We start from the raw sequence: 15,876 nt of genomic DNA, 5'->3' as shown, positions 1-15,876 counted from the left end.
ATGGGAAGCTTTCTCTCCAAGCAGCCATCCGAATGGCTGGGGTATGGAGGTGGCCACAGCTGGTGATTTGCACATGGCTAGATGCGTTGAAAGTGTGCGTTCACGGTAAACTCGGCTGGCTGGCTGGCTGAGCCGAGGGAGCGGCGGTACTCACCCCTAACCTACTGATGCAGTTTATCCAAATGCAAATACAGATCCACAAGGCTGCTTTTTTAATCTCACAACTACAGAGTGTAGCATTATTAATTGGTCTCCCTGCGCGAACGTACATTATGGGAGTGTGCCGTGAGACGGCAAATAGACCATCCACCCCAATTAATTTAGGGAGCGGCTTAAATGATTCCAAATCAGCTGAAGGGGGATGGAAAAAAAAATATTACAAAACAAAAATGACCAGGCTGGCAGAGGGGGCTGTTAGAGCTAAAAGCTGGCAGGGGCGAATTTCACCTTTTTTCACCTCTCTGACGTTCTTCATATTAGAGAAATTTTCAAATATTAATATTTCATCCCTTTGCAGGGTGTAGCGTTGCAATATTGAAGAGCGCTGGAATCCCATGGCTTCGTGTAGAGAGCTGTGTAAGGCAGGATCTTACTGGAATCCTTCCAGTATCCAATTATCAAAGGCAAGGTGAGAGACAAAGCTAGACTAGACTAGCCGCAGGCCTGTCCATTGGAACAGAAATAAGGGGAAGAAAAACATGGTCTGGTGATGTCTCATTTCGCAGTGACCTGGTCGAAAAAACCAATCCAACAATACACATATGCAGCAGTAGATTGGTCAAGAAAATCAGACGCATTCGTTAATGAAGTCCTGTAATGCTATGCAAGAAACCTGCAGAGGATACTCCACTCCACTGTAAACTACAGTAGGCCAGATATGAGAATGGAGAAAAAGGCTCTGTTTGAGCCACTGAATCCTGTGATCAAAAGCCCCCCCCCCCCCAAGGGAGCTCAAACAAGATCAGAGCAACACAACAGGACAGATAAACTGAAGCCGCACCACTTCAGCTGACCAAATCGCAAACAAGAGGACACAAGTGACCATTTAAATGCCACAGACTATTTAAATGCAAAGGGCAACCACAGCCTGCAGCAACACAAACCAATCTACTGGTTGTTTTCCTTTCTCTGTCTCTCTCTCTCTCTCTTTCTGTCTCTCTTCCTTTCTTTTCTTATGCTACCCAATGCTAATTCATTTGGAGAACAAAACTGACGCCAACCCCTGAGCATTCTCTGACAGCGTGTCCATTTTGAAAGCACACATTTCCACAGGTTGTTTTTCTCTGCCACTGTTTTGTCACAAGCTGCTGCTGGAGCAGTAATTGGCCTTCCTGCGCCTCCGCCGAGGGTCTGCCTTTTCATCATGGCCACGTTCGTCCTCCGTGCGGTTCCACGCCATGTTCTCTACATCATTCTCAGCAGACCCAAACTGTTTACAGTAATGATACCAGAGGGGTAAACGTGCACTTAATTTTTGCCTGTGGACATTTAGAATGTAAACGAACAGGTCTAACAAATCCCGTTTGTAATCTCTGTGCCAGCTATGATAAACACGCTCAAGTGACATGAAAGACCCTTATTAAACGCAAGCGGCGCCCGCACGGCGGCTTTGTGCGTAGGAGCGACATCTGATAACAATAAAGGCAATTGCCCCTTCAGATGACATAAGCGCGTGTGTGTGCGCGTGCATGTGAGCGCGCGCACCTCAGTGAGCATGGCGAACACGGAGGCGAAGCGTGCTGCCCTCCCTCTGTCCGGACGGACGTCAGCAGCTGCTGCAGCGGTGGTGAGAACTCCGCGGAGGATTGGCCGTGTGACAGACCTGGCGGGCACAAACGCCCGAACACACAACACTAAAAACACTTAAAAACAGAGAGGGGAGCCCAGTGCCTTGCGCTCTACACTCCGTCCCCACGTCCCCACCGACACACACACACACACACACACCTCCCCAAATCTAACCTCCTCTCCTCCCCCCTCTCATTTCACCCTCTCCCTCTCTCTTTCTATTCCACTCACCCACGCACTCACTCGCTCGCTCACTCACACACTTTCGCTCTTCACACCAACTTCACACAAACACGAGTGTCCCTTTCTGAAGAGCTGTCTTCTACACCGTGACAGAGGGCTTTTAAAAGACTGTTAAGCAATGATTTTGTGCTCAGGGGCTTGTCCATATTGACTGTGTCCAGTGAACACTGACCAGCTGAATCTTAGGACTGCAGAGGCTATAGTGCTGACCACACTTATACCAGCACAGATAGTGGGCTATGCTTAGATTGGCATGCAGTGCCATGAAACATTAGCAAGCTTTGAAAGATTCAAAAAGTTTCGTCCACTTCAACAACTTCCATTTCTGCACTTTTTGTATCTGATACAAAAAAATCTATTTTTATTGCTTGGTAGTATGAGAGAGTAAATATTTAGTTCTTCGCTGAGAGACCATTACGGGCTCTTAATCCTCTCTGTAAATATTACAATTGCACACTCATCACCCTCAGATGAAGACACTGATTACAATGAGCTGCTCGGGTAGCTGAATTAATGCACATCATCAAAGGCCTACTCAGCAACCCAGCTAGAGCTAGTCCAAAAGCACAATACCTTTACAAAATAAATGAATGAATGAACGAATGCATAACTTAATGAATGAACAAATACAAATAAACAAATCAATTCCATACATACAAAGCAATGACACATAAGATATGTAAGGCTTCTGCAGGCTCTGAGCCTGACAGTGCCTTGTGTTACGATTCCATTTAGCGTGTGTGTTCACTGTGCCCGGGAGCAGCGCGGCAGGCCAGCTTGTGTTTTAAGATTCATGGATATGAGGCGGTGACAGACGATGACGTGCCCCCATCCCACCCCCAACGACAACCAGGAGCGTGTGGGGTGAGTATAGAGCGGGTCAGCATCAGAGGATGGGCGGCGTATGCCCTCTTTGCCTGCCTTGTGTGGTCATGCTGCATTAAGCCGCGTAAATGAGTGGGACTGTCAGGCGACCGCTGGCAGTGAGAGGAGGAGGGGGGGGGATGATAGGGGCCAGAGCGAGGGGTGATGTTTTGCGGCCGTGACTCGCGACCGACATCAGCGGCGTGTCTCGGCACGGTGCTGCGGGGAGGTGGAGTTCAAGGATGGCCAGACGACAGGTGACAAGAAGCTGGAGGCTGGCCATCAAAAGAGGGACGACAGCAAAGCTACAGTACGCTGGCTTGCCTGTGCGTTCCCACCCCCCCGCCCCCCCCCCCCACCATGATCCCACTCCAGATTAGTCAACCTGTAAAGCGAGGGACGGATCAGACTTACAGATTTACAAAGCACCACCAGGCCATCAGTGGCATGCAAGACAAGCAGGTGATCGATTTGTCATGTCTTCAGGGTCATCACTCTCTTCTCACAAACTTAGTTTAACCTACACCATACAAATACAAATGCAGTCCATTTTCCTTTGAGAGCACTCCATTTCCCTCTCCTTTCCTTTCTATTCCTCTTGTGATTCAGTAATGCATATTATGGTCTGTTTCCGTGACCTTGGTGCATGAACTGGGCAAAGCCCTTGGTTTGAGTTTAATACACGCTTCCCATGAGCTGTGCAGCCAGCCATTCCTCTGCTGCACCCTAAGGGCATCATGCACACACTCTCCAGCCCCTAGAGCCTACAGTCTCCTCAGACACAAAACAGCCTCGTCACTAGTGCTGAGCCACAAGCACAGCTCCTCCTCGACCATCACCAGAGGATTTACATCCAGCTGCACGCACGCACGCACACACACACACACACACACACACACACACACACACACACACACACACACACACACACACACACACACACACACACACACACACACACACACACACACACACACAGGGCAACCGAACAAATCCCCATTTCAGCACTATAGCCTCTGACTCCTCCTATTTTCTTCCTACTACTAAGAGCTGTGTAAAGAGAGAACCCTTTTTGCCCACAACCCCATAAGCTGACCCAAAGCCTCCCAGTGTGGGGTCCGGCTTCTCGGTGGGACGCGACTGGCATTTAAGAGTAATTATGAGGTGCTCCCTACACAGTGCAGTGACATAGATCGGCATTTGACCTTTGCCGGGAGCGGCGAGGAAATCACCGCTCCAGGGTCAGAGAAAATCGAAGGAATTAGTGAGGCAAAAACAACAATATCCACATGATTAGAGTAGGCTTCTTCTAAAGAGGATTTAAAGCTTAACTTTTTAAGATTTACAAGACTTATGCTTAGGACATACAGTAATTGAATAAGGCATTTGCATAAGGATTATCGTGCAAGTTATAATTCATTTTTATGTAATATGTCAAGTAGATATTTATTTTAATGTATACATGGGAAATTTGATGGATGAGCATGAAGATGATGTGTGAATTATTGAGCTAAGAAATTAGAAATAAAGATGGATTACACCACGACAAGTTATGCTTGCCACACACTTGGCTTACTGGCTCACCCATGATACTGTATGAGTGGAGAAAGGGCTGTGCTAAGGAAGCACTGATATATCAGATATACCTGCATTTGGTATGCATTTGAAGGGCCACATTGAAGTATACTGCTTATCATCCACATTAGAGGAATGATAACTGTAATGGCAGATGCAAGAGAGAATGGTTCTTTTTGCCCACATTTACATTTTATTGATAACTCAGTTCAGAAGAAAACCAAATGCAAAGAAGAAAGCTGCAAATTCCAGCACAAGTTAAACCAGACAGTAGATTAAAGAGCGGCCTCTGTGAAAACTTCACTGCAGCAGAAGAGACATCAAAAAAATAACGCAAATCAATTATGAAAACTTTTCCCTTAACGAAAAACAATGCTTTGAAGCTGGTTTCTCTGTCCATAACAATATGCACACTTCTAGTTTAATAGGAAAAAAATCTCCCCTGAGATGTTCACAATTCTTAAAAATCAAAGAAGCCAAAGAAGGCAGTAAACATCTGCTATATATTTGAGGACCATGCTGTAGGAACACCAGGTCATGGGGCAATGGCAAGATATAGTATGTGTCTAAGAGAGCAACTGTGAAAGGAAATCCTATTACTATAACTGGTAGTTATTTTCAACGACTGATTAGTATCCAGTTGCTGACAGGCATCTGAAACGTGGCATCGTTATTTCACAATCAAGGTACAAAATACATATAACAATGACTGCCTGGCACTATTGTCTTGGTTGTCTTGGTTCTCAGATAACTGTTGGAGGGGGTCAGGTTCACCAAATCAGTCCAGCTCACCGGAAGTATAAAAGCATGATAGGAATATAATTCAACAGGAATACAGACAGAGACCCTGTAATGAATAGGGCAGCGAATGATGTAGCTCTCTCTGTCTGTCTCTCTCTCTCTCTCTCTCTCTCTGTCTCTCTCTCTCTCTATCTCTCCTCCTCTCACCCTGTCTCCTCAACTTTGAGTTATGTGAACACAGCAATGTAGTGTGCTAAATAATGCCTACAGCAAGGCTTGATTGACGCGTTCACAGTAGTGCTGTGCAGCAGTCCGCTGGGAGCGTGTTTACTAAACAAACAGGAAATTACTTGAGTTCTGACATCAGCAGTACAAAAAAGACTGCTGAGATTCAGCTTTACAATACTGCACAGAAAAAGAAACAGCGGGAAACATGTCGTGTTGAAAATCCACAGAATTAGGATGTACAGTAGAACCAATCAAGATGCAAGATGATGCTTCTAGTTTTTGTAACACACAAAATAAATCTGTTCTCAAAGTATGAGTCATAAAGATTCACTTACAAACCCTGACTTTTATACTAACAGTGCCCCCCCCCCACACACACACACACACACACACAAGTAGTACTCCACCATTTGGCACAGTGTTTTTTCCATTATCATTTTTGAAGCCAATGGGTCTATTTCTGCTCTTTTCCACTCTCTTGCAGCACAGAGAGCGGGCACTGTCTGAGCTGGCAGCCTTAATGGAGACATTGGGAGCTTTTTTTTGGGGGGGGGGGGGGAGAGACCTGGGGCTCACTACTGTCCAAGAGGGCAGAAAGCTGGTCAGTGGTCGCTCTGATTTTCACCGCCCCCTTGAACATCTACTCACGCATGGGAGACAGACGGTGGCGGCGGCACCATGGAAAAGTAAGCTCGGCTACATAACAACAACCACAACAACAATACAGAAATGGCATCTAGTTCTCCACCATGTAGCAGCACATTGCTGAACGCCCATGATACAGAAATAGCATTTCATTTTCATTTTTACTGTATTTCCACATGAATTGTTTATGAAAATATGTATTCGTGCAGTTGCTTGCATGGAATATTAGAGGGAAATAATCACTTGTGGCCATGGCTTTCAAACATTAATCTTTCAGAACTGGCTTGACAACATTGTTCCGGATACAATACAAACATCAAAACAGACATGCTGCTTTAAGCCAGCACAGAAATCAGTTGTGGTCCTGTCACCAGGGGCACTTATCTCTGTACATAAAAGCAACACAAAAATTGCCATAGAACAATGAAGCATGAAGTTAAATATAGCAGTTTTAGGTTCAGCTGTTGACCAGCCCACAAAAACATTCTCTCTTCCACATCAGATTTCTTTTCAAGTCATTCAAATCACACCAACAGACACACACAACCAGAAAGGATTTCCCATGCGAGAGGTGTGAAAAATAGAATGCAAGACTAAACAATTCCAAAAGCAGAAATGAAGATGGTAGCGGTGATGGAAGGTGAAGATGGACTATTTGGGATTTCATGCACTATTGACCAGCTCTTCGCATCATTATTTTCTTGTTACAAAGACCTAGGGAGTTTTTCCTCTAAAAATAGAAAACTGACATGGCTCTGTCCATCTGGCCCACCTGCAAAGCTTTGGTGAGGATTATGCACTGAAAATTTCCTGCCACTAAAGACCAATATGGAAGCGAATGGGAAAAGAGGAAGCAAAGATGCACTCTGTTTCTTGCTTAAAGCATCAACAGGCAAGATTATTTTATTTAAGCTATGTATTGCATTTAAAATATTCTTGAATGTGTTCAAACATGCAGTGTATCCTAAAACAGACCAAAAACCCATAAGGCCTCTGTGCATCAAGTTCATTGAGATACAAATATACTGTATTCCTTCCTGCAGTATCTCAGGCAAGCTGGTGACGTTAACCAATCAGAGCATGACACTGGCTCAGAGTCAGGGAAATGTCAGTCAAAGAGACAAAACAGGTGATAGGCTCCATGAGCCCAACAGGAAGACCAAGAGGAGGGACGACTGAAGAGCTTGGCCTTCAAATCTCAGGCAAAAGTTGATTGATACCCAGATAGCAGAGGGGCGTTGAATCCACGTTTGTTTGAAGCGGCTGAGGTTGATTCAACGTGGATTCAACGCCCCTGTGCTATCAGGGTATGTATGTATTGAATGTTGTCGCCATAATTACTAGCAGTACAATCAATGGCCTCTATGCCCACTGGAATCAGCTGACCACTGCATACAGGTGTCGTTGGGAGTTTCAAAATAAAATGGTTATGCTGTTCAGTGCTCTCATTTTGTCATCTCCTACGAAGGAATGAGGCCAATCCTGACTCTCTCTCTCTCTCTCTCTTTCTCTCTCTCTCTCTCTCTCTTTCTTTGTCTCTCTTTCATATACCCACACACTCACCCACCAGCAGACACTGCCACATTCACTCGAGTGCATTTCTGTTCGAGTTGTTCTGCCTTTTGATCTCTGGACTGATAACAGGCACCGTGCTGACGGTTGAGGAAGAGTCTGAAGTTCACTCTTTCCTTCAGCTGGGGATTTGCACATCATAAAGCCAAGAGGCAGTGTCCTATCCTGCCCGTTAAAGGACTACACCATTGTAACGCAACGCACCATTATGTCCGCTAAGCTGCAGTACAAGGTGCCTTTTGTGTGAACACACAATGTGGCATATAAACATGTTACCCACAAAACACACGCCTGGCTTTTACAGTGAAGACAAGTCTTCCTCTTCTATTGACTTACTGGAGCGACACTTAAACACAGGAATGGAAGATATTTATCTGTAAACAACTGACAGTCAAGACTGCCGCAATTAATGTATCATGTCTGACTTTGGATTGGGCAAAGTCTTCTGCACATGCTTAAAGACTTGACATTGGGATAAATGTACACTACATAGCCTGCTACACAGCCAAGTCAGACTAGAACAGGCTCCACACATACAAAAAGCACATAAAGACTTATCAAATCTGCTAACTCAACTTAAAAATGGGTTTAACACTGTAACTAGTCAACACTTGGTGGCTTGTGATGACAGTCACTGCAGTTGGTGCCTGCTACTTGGGGGACCTTATCAGCCACTAGGGGGAGAGTGTTCTGCCAAACTCGGTACACATTTCACCAAACAAAACCTGACACTAGAACCGGATTCTGTTTAAACTCCACCAACCAACGGGGTGTTAACTGAAATCAACTGGCAATGACTATGGTCCAACAAGAGGACTGTGAAACCTTTGAAGTGTGGCACTCGTCGTGACTAACATGGTGTAAGGGGGGTCTTTTTGGCTATTCAACCCCGGGCAAGAGAGTGGATATGCAACAGTAAGAGGGAGCCGGGCAGATCGACATAATGCCACGGATTTTGGGTCTATTCAACGACATAAATCACAGTGACTTTGTGAATAGCCTCATAAAGCGGCGCCATTGCCATTCAACGCACGGAGCCCTTGTGCTTCATCCAGCATGCAGATCATTAAGGAGTCTCCTCGGCAATCAAGTAATGCCCGCGTGATGAAATGCCTTGATCCGGCGAAATAAAGAATGCAATGTTCTGTTTTCCTGTGTGGCATTCTTCTTTCTCCCCTTCTACATCAGAGAGAAAGATTAGATGCGGCTTACTTATGACAATGTCAAAAGTTAGTGGATCTGTGCTATGGACGATGTATGTCATCAGTGATAATAAAAGAGGTCACACATTTTATTTTTCATTTATCAATAACATAGTTCTTGTCAACTGCGTTGTGCATGCTATTGGTGGCGTTTGCCTGATATATGTAGCCTATGTATGATGGCTGTGAAAGCTATATATTCCAACTTGCGTGACCAATGAAACGTGACCAGTGACGAAAGGGTGACTTTATTTTTGGAATTGGCTACCGTCGTCCTTTTTGAAGTCCATGGTGATAAGTCAAAATGGCAGCCGATGAAAATTAGCTATTGATGACTGAGTACTGGACACATCAAGATTACAGCTGAAGGGACGGGATTTTTTTTTTACTGGAAAGAAGAGTCAAGTGATTGGATGTCAAGATTGTTTAGCCTTCTTGATCACCCTGGTCTTGACTGAACAACTAATTATCATCCATACTGAAAAAAATGAAGTGATTTAATAATATCAACTATCCTCTCATATACGACATCTCTCTAATCAGGGTAAAACTAATTTTTTAGTTTTTTTAAGGGGAGGGAGGGGCGGTTATAACAACGATCAACTTGCTTCTAGACGACAGCAGATATTATTAAATGTCCATAGCCTACGGTGCATTAGGATCTTACATAAAAATTATTTAAGTCTAGTTAAAAATCCGTTGGCTAACATACTGACTTCACTTTTCTAGAAGCCACATTAATACTTTCATCTCTCTCTCTCTCTCTCTCTCCTTGTGTTTGTGTGGATGACCCATTAGTCCATTTGGAAGCATAAAAGTACTCAGTCATATAGCACCCTTGACTGAGGTCCACTGTCTCTACCCTTCTCTAAAGATTCCTGCAACCATACAACCATTATGAAATACGTACTCTCTCTCTCTCTCTCTCTCTCTCTCTCCCACGCGCATCCATACACATTAGGGATGCCAATGTTCTATTTTCTCGTGCTTTCCCTGCACACACTGAACAAAATTAAAAAGCCATATATTAAAGATTTGTTCTGCTTTAATACCAGCTGTTTGGAGGTATAGTGAATGATTTGTCAAACCACCTGTTCTTAGTAAATAGCCTTCCTATAATGACCACAGCAATGCGCAGTTATCTACCAACATCAAATATCTGGTCGACAATAACGTAGTAGCCTGTTATTTGAATGTATTATCACGAGTAAATGTAGCCTATTCACATTTAGAGAATGCATTACAATTACCCCAAAGCAATAAACAAAGTACTATCTGGAAAAACCATGCCCATTTAGCCACTACAGGGACAGTGCGTGGCAAGATGTTGTGTATCTGAAGGGTGACATCGACAGGGGACCCTGGGGATAGCTTGAGCTCCGCATTGGTCTTCAACAGTTTATTGTACGAATAGAATATTTACATTGTTTAGCTTAATTCAATAATATACAATGTATTTGGAATTGCCTACAACTTATAAAACGTCCAAAGTTTCAACGGATTTCCTGCCGGAGGGGAAGGTGTCAGTGTTAACTATAACTTACCGATATGTATGATTGAATCGGCAAGCAAGGGCTTCCACTCCTGACACCAAATAGTGACCAATAAGACCACTGCCGGAAAAACTTTCATCTCTCCCGCTGTTCGAGGTTATTTTCCGTAATGTAGGCAGGCGATTTTAAATCCCGAGTGATTGAAGATTTAGTCCAGATAGATGATTTCCTTCTCCGGTGCCGTCCGCTCCCTGGGATTTTGGGGGGCTTGAATGAGACAGTATTGAGCAGAGCGAAGCAATTTCCAGACGCTAACCCTTTTTTTTATAACATCCTCTTTCCGTCAAATCATCCTGAATGCGCAAGATTTCTTCTTGTTCGAATCCAAAGCAAACTCACCCGTGCAGAGTCATGAACGACATCAAAACCAGATTGTATTAAGCATGTTGTCACGATGGTCTGCTTCTTTAATGCGACTCAGAAACGGACCTCCGACAAGATCAGAATGGACCGTGATCCATGCCTCAGACACGACGCATTCTTGTCAGCCTCACCGAACCAAACATTTAAAGAATAACTTCCTTTTTCGTGAAGACGCAGTAAAGCGCTCCTAGAATTCAGTCGACCGAAGCGTCAAAACGGATGAATTCGGGCTGAAAAGAAACAAAATCGACGAGCCCTTTTATTCCAGAGTACCGTGGAACAGTGAGGCGACACTTTTTCTGCGACAGAAAGAACTGTATTTCAGTACAGAGCGCGCAATGACGCTCCGCATGCGGATTCCCGTTAGCATTTGTTGGATAAACCGTGCTGAGTGGGAGGAGGAGGCTAGGGGAGGGATGCAACTAGACGCACAGCATCAGTAGCCGGCCGCGTTCGGTGTAGGACTAAATTACCTTAGAGGAAGATAGACGGAGAGAGAGAAAGATGCAAAGAGGGAGGGGTGGTAACATAATCATGGAGAATGGTAATCTGTGAGGCTCTAGCTCCTCCCCAGTCCGGCAACTTGCACTCTTGCTCTCTGCAACAAATGAAGACATGATTTCAATCACGTCTTCATTTTACTTGTTAGGAAGAGTTTTTCATGACACTATTGAACTATATAGAATTATTACTGAGGCTGTGTAGGCTTACTTTAACTTTAGAGCACAAAATGTAGGCTAGTTTGTGCGTTGTAGCCTAAATCATATGTAATTTAGGGTCACTTAGGACTATGAAAGTGGTACACATATCAGACTACAGCGACGTGACCACTAAAAACAATATAATGTTAATTACAGCCTATAGCCTATTTCTTTGTTCTTACTGTGGTTTCATGTCATAAACATTTAAGTACCTCATCCGTTCCACCTGAGCAATGCTGAATACAAACGTTGTATAAAGTGTGAAGACTTTAGAGCAAAAGCCCAATATCTTTCAATGTTTTCACTGTAATATTCACTGTTTTCACTGTAACATTCCTTATTGTCTAGTAGAGGAAATGACAGACCAACACATTAGATCGCATAAGGATTCTGCATTGCAAATGTTGTGCATGGAGGCACAGTTGTTGATGGGTATACTTGATACTGTAGATAGGTAAAGATGTTTTCAGAGCGCCCCAGAGAAAGCAAAGACCTCTGGGGAGTAGAAGGAACATTTGCTGCTATGGGCCCATATTGAGAAAACTCCCGGCGAGCCAGTGATGCCCCATTAACTGCAATGATTGGATAAGGCATGTAAGAAAACGAAGATGTGCAGCATATTAATGCTGTACGGGATGAACTATGCAGAGGTCACTTCAGTTCCTCAGCATGCTCTTGCAGACCAGTGAGGAAGAGATGTCACCCCTCACCCCCTCCCATTCATGTACAGTACAAACCATGTAGCCAATAAAAATAGGTTGCTTTTTACTGTCACTTTCACACACATATGTAGGTTATAATGGGACACCAGGCATAGTTGTCAAACACCCTGCTGTCTGAGATACAATCTCATGAAAACAGGATGTTGTTAGCCCCACCTAGGCAGTAGGGGCATTTTGTTGATCAGATTTTAATCAGATTCTCAAACTCGTGCCCAGAGCCCAAGAATGACACTTTTTTTATTTTTGATGTGCAGACGTGTAAATGTTTACGAGCAGTTTATGGGGGACGCTCTTAAAGTCTGCCTCTCTCACCCGCTCCCTCTCCCTCTCTCTCTCTCTTTCTCTCTCTAGTCCCGAGCGCTGCTCAGGTGTGCATTGTAGAGCTAGTTAGTATGCATGCAGTCACACCTCAAGGACACATCGCTGCTGGAGATTTGCCACTTCGCTAAGGCCAGGAAACACTCTCCTCAGGAAGCAGCAACATTCAGTGCAGTTACCACAAGTCAGCATAATAAACCTGAACCGTGGTCAGGAATAAAGAGATGGCACCCTCAAAAGTCACGCATTCTTGGCATTCTCTTTTTTTCTCAAGTTTTCCGAGGCCCCAAACTCAAACGCTAGTATTGCTCACATCTCACATCTTGAATACGTGCCATTTTCAACCCTGGTCTGCGTTGAGTGATTTAAGGGTTTTAATAATAGCACAAACAAAGAGACTCTTGCTCTGCTTTGTAATGGCAAGCCACAGAGAGGGCATTCAGGGATTATGAGTCACTCAGGTTTACAAAAGACAGGTGGGTGGATTTCAAATAAAAGCTGGATCCATTTCAGAACAAAAGCTCTCCTGACATCCACAGGTAGACACCATATGCTTGACATCAGGAGGAGGAATTTTCCATTTTCTGTAATCCAGTGTTTTGAGTGGGGGGCAGAGCGGGTCGTTCAGTCATTATCATTTTCCAAATGACTGAGATACATTTACTGAACTGAGACAATAGTACTGCTCAAAATAATAAACACAAACCTAAACCAATTGATCAGCTACTGCAAACTGATACTTCTTCACAGGAATAAACACCTGTGCATACCCCATACATACAACATATATTATAGCAGAGGCTATGATTATATCATAGAATTGCATTGCTAAGATCCCATGAGACACTCCCATTGCCGTGGATTGTTTAGCTGTATGACTTGTACTGAAATGAGAGGCCCAAATGAACATACAGTGCACCATATACTTTACTAAAAAGACATGAAATGTGAAAAGGGGCAATGCATTTAAGTATTTACAGAACTTCTTGCTCAACATGGGAACTACTACATGCCCAATGCTATTTTCAGACTATTCAGCTTCACTTTGTGATTGTGAAAATAATAATTTGAATGTGGTTTAATCTACAGTATACTATATGAGATAAAACATGAGATCTTTTATAAATCTGTTTTTCTCTGGATCTCACAATCTGTGACATAAGATAATGACTTTAAGATGATTAAAATGTGCTGAATTAAACTGATTGAATCCATGTCTAAAACAACAGTTTTAAACATTGAAAAATTGCTCACTGTGTATAAGTTGGATTTTATATATTGCTACAGAACTTCACATAATGGATGGTGCATTGTGAAGAGCCCAATGTAAGCTAGCATTTGTTATATATTCATGATATATTGGCCTCTCCACATTGCTGGTAGAAGTAAAGGTCTATTATTAAGTTGCTGAATCAATTTGGCTCGCGGCCAAGCTCTTCCCACAGTCAAAGACGTGCATCCTCAACCAGAAACTCCCGCTCTGACCAAAGGCAGCACTCTGGTCAAGAAAGGAGACGAATGGCTTGAGGGAGATGATGAGAGACAGATACAGTAACGAGAGCAGGCTGGAATCTATAAGAAACAGGGCTGCGTTCTCTTCCCAAGGATTGGGGAGCTGTCCGGTCAGGACTGGTGCTGAAATACGCATCAGTGCTCTGCAATTCCAAGACCTCTCCGGAACACTCCCACAGGAGAGAGCAGCAGCTGTTGACCACTTCCCCTTCGGTCCGAAGAAAACAAGGGGCCTTTATAGTCACTGACTGTTCTGACAGTCCTGGAGTGTGGCACTTGCCACAATGGAGTTGCCCAGAGTTCTCATACCACCCTGGCAGATCATAGTTTCAGACAAGGTGAGCGGGTGGAATGAAGGGGAAAAGCAGACAATTCTTTATACCACAAATGGCCTGCATATTGTGCAAATGGTGTCTGTGATCAAAGCTGCTGGCTTTACATAGGGAGGAATGCAGAGCCTCATTGAAGTTCCTCTATGCTAACAGCAGAGGTCCCCATTCTATTTGATCTGCTTAACTCTTTTGTTTCAGTACACATATTATGGTAACATGACATATATTATACTGCTCAAGATGCCTCTGTTTTATATAAGGTTACTTGTATATAATGGACAAAACTGGAGGAGACATATGCACAGTCAACACTCTTTAAGTCCATGCAACAGCTTTATTCTAGCTCACTATGAATTAATGCTTCGTTCTAAATGCCTGGGATCTCAAGGGACAAAGGCAGTTATCTGAGGCCCTTAGAAAATGACACCAGTCTATCCAGGCACTCTTAAAAAAGAAAACCATGTCCATGAAAGGTGTGTGTGTGTGTGTGGGGTGCACAGTTGTGGTTTTTGTGCATCAGTGTCTGGGTCAATAAGCCCGCAGGACCAGCTGAATAAAGATGAGCTGCGGCTTATTTACAGTTTCCTGTGAGCGGGAAGTCAGAGACTCAGGCACTCAAATCAATCAGGCCACTGTCCTCGCTGACACCCCCGGTGTCCGGACTGGACTAAGGGGGACCAGCAACAGCCCACTTCCGTGAAGATGTGACAGGTGCTGCCATGCCTCTATCGGCGCTCCACCCTGGCGCGTTGGAGGCGCAGCAGGACAGCCGGAGCGCTGACTGACGGAGTGCTCGGAGTCAAGGGTGCCAGGGGGCGGGTCTGGCTCCTCCGTGAGGTGCCTGGGAGACAGTAAACAATGAGCTGTGATTTAAATATTAATGCCGTGGTTTAGCCGGCTGCTAGGGTGATGTGATATTTTTGAGTGTGCGTGTGTGTGTGTGTGTGTGTGTGTGTGTGTGTGTGTGTGTGTGTGTGTGTGTGTGTGCGTGTTTGTGTGTGTACGTGTGTATGAGCGTACATGTTTGTGTGTGTGAAAGAGAAATAGAGAGGGAGAGAGAGAAAGGATTTTAGTAGGATATCATCAATATTGAATGTTCATTCTTGAGCAACCATGTTTGCTTGTTTATTCATTGGGATGGGCTTTTTTCCTGTGGGTTTAAATCACTCCCTGTGATTAAGTTTCTTTGCAGCGTTACAGTCAAGGGCATGGAGTTTCTGTGGCACACAAACTGGTCACTGTTTGACATCAGTGCAAGACCACCCTCGGGGATCCCTGGCTAGCGGATGACAGTGGGGCCAACTGCTGCATTTTACTTCCTGGGAAAATGCCCTTCATGTTGAAATTTGCTTTGCATGATTAATGGATCACCTTGTGTGGGGGTGACTTTACTTTCTTTTTAGTGGAGCCTGCAGTCATGGTTTGGCAGATATAGACGGGTCAAGCTGACCAGTGTGTTTTTTTCAATATGGTGTAGGTGGGAAATGAGGGGAGGAGAGGGGAAGGATGGAGGGGTC

At 44.3% G+C, this 15,876-nt stretch overlaps 1 protein-coding gene across 1 annotated transcript in view; it reads right to left on the bottom strand.

Moving 5' to 3' along the window:
- The window catches only part of grid2 (glutamate receptor, ionotropic, delta 2), a 320,181-nt gene extending 309,249 nt beyond the window's left edge, over positions 1-10,932 (bottom strand). Inside the window, exon 1 of the mRNA XM_076270599.1 lies at positions 10,403-10,932. Within this exon, the coding sequence (XP_076126714.1) occupies positions 10,403-10,490 (88 nt within the window). The 5' untranslated portion in view covers positions 10,491-10,932. The remainder of the gene's footprint in view (positions 1-10,402) is intronic.
- Positions 10,933-15,876: the final 4,944 nt, after the last annotated feature.

The sequence above is a fragment of the Alosa pseudoharengus genome, unplaced genomic scaffold (genome assembly GCF_046254945.1).
Source record: "Alosa pseudoharengus isolate Yale_2024_CS ecotype anadromous, Long Island Sound unplaced genomic scaffold, YU_APseudo_1.1 YU_APseudo_1.1_scf_6, whole genome shotgun sequence".
Taxonomy (NCBI): domain Eukaryota; kingdom Metazoa; phylum Chordata; class Actinopteri; order Clupeiformes; family Clupeidae; genus Alosa; species Alosa pseudoharengus.
Note: the sequence above shows the minus strand (reverse complement) of the source record. Positions and strands in the feature narration are given on the sequence as shown.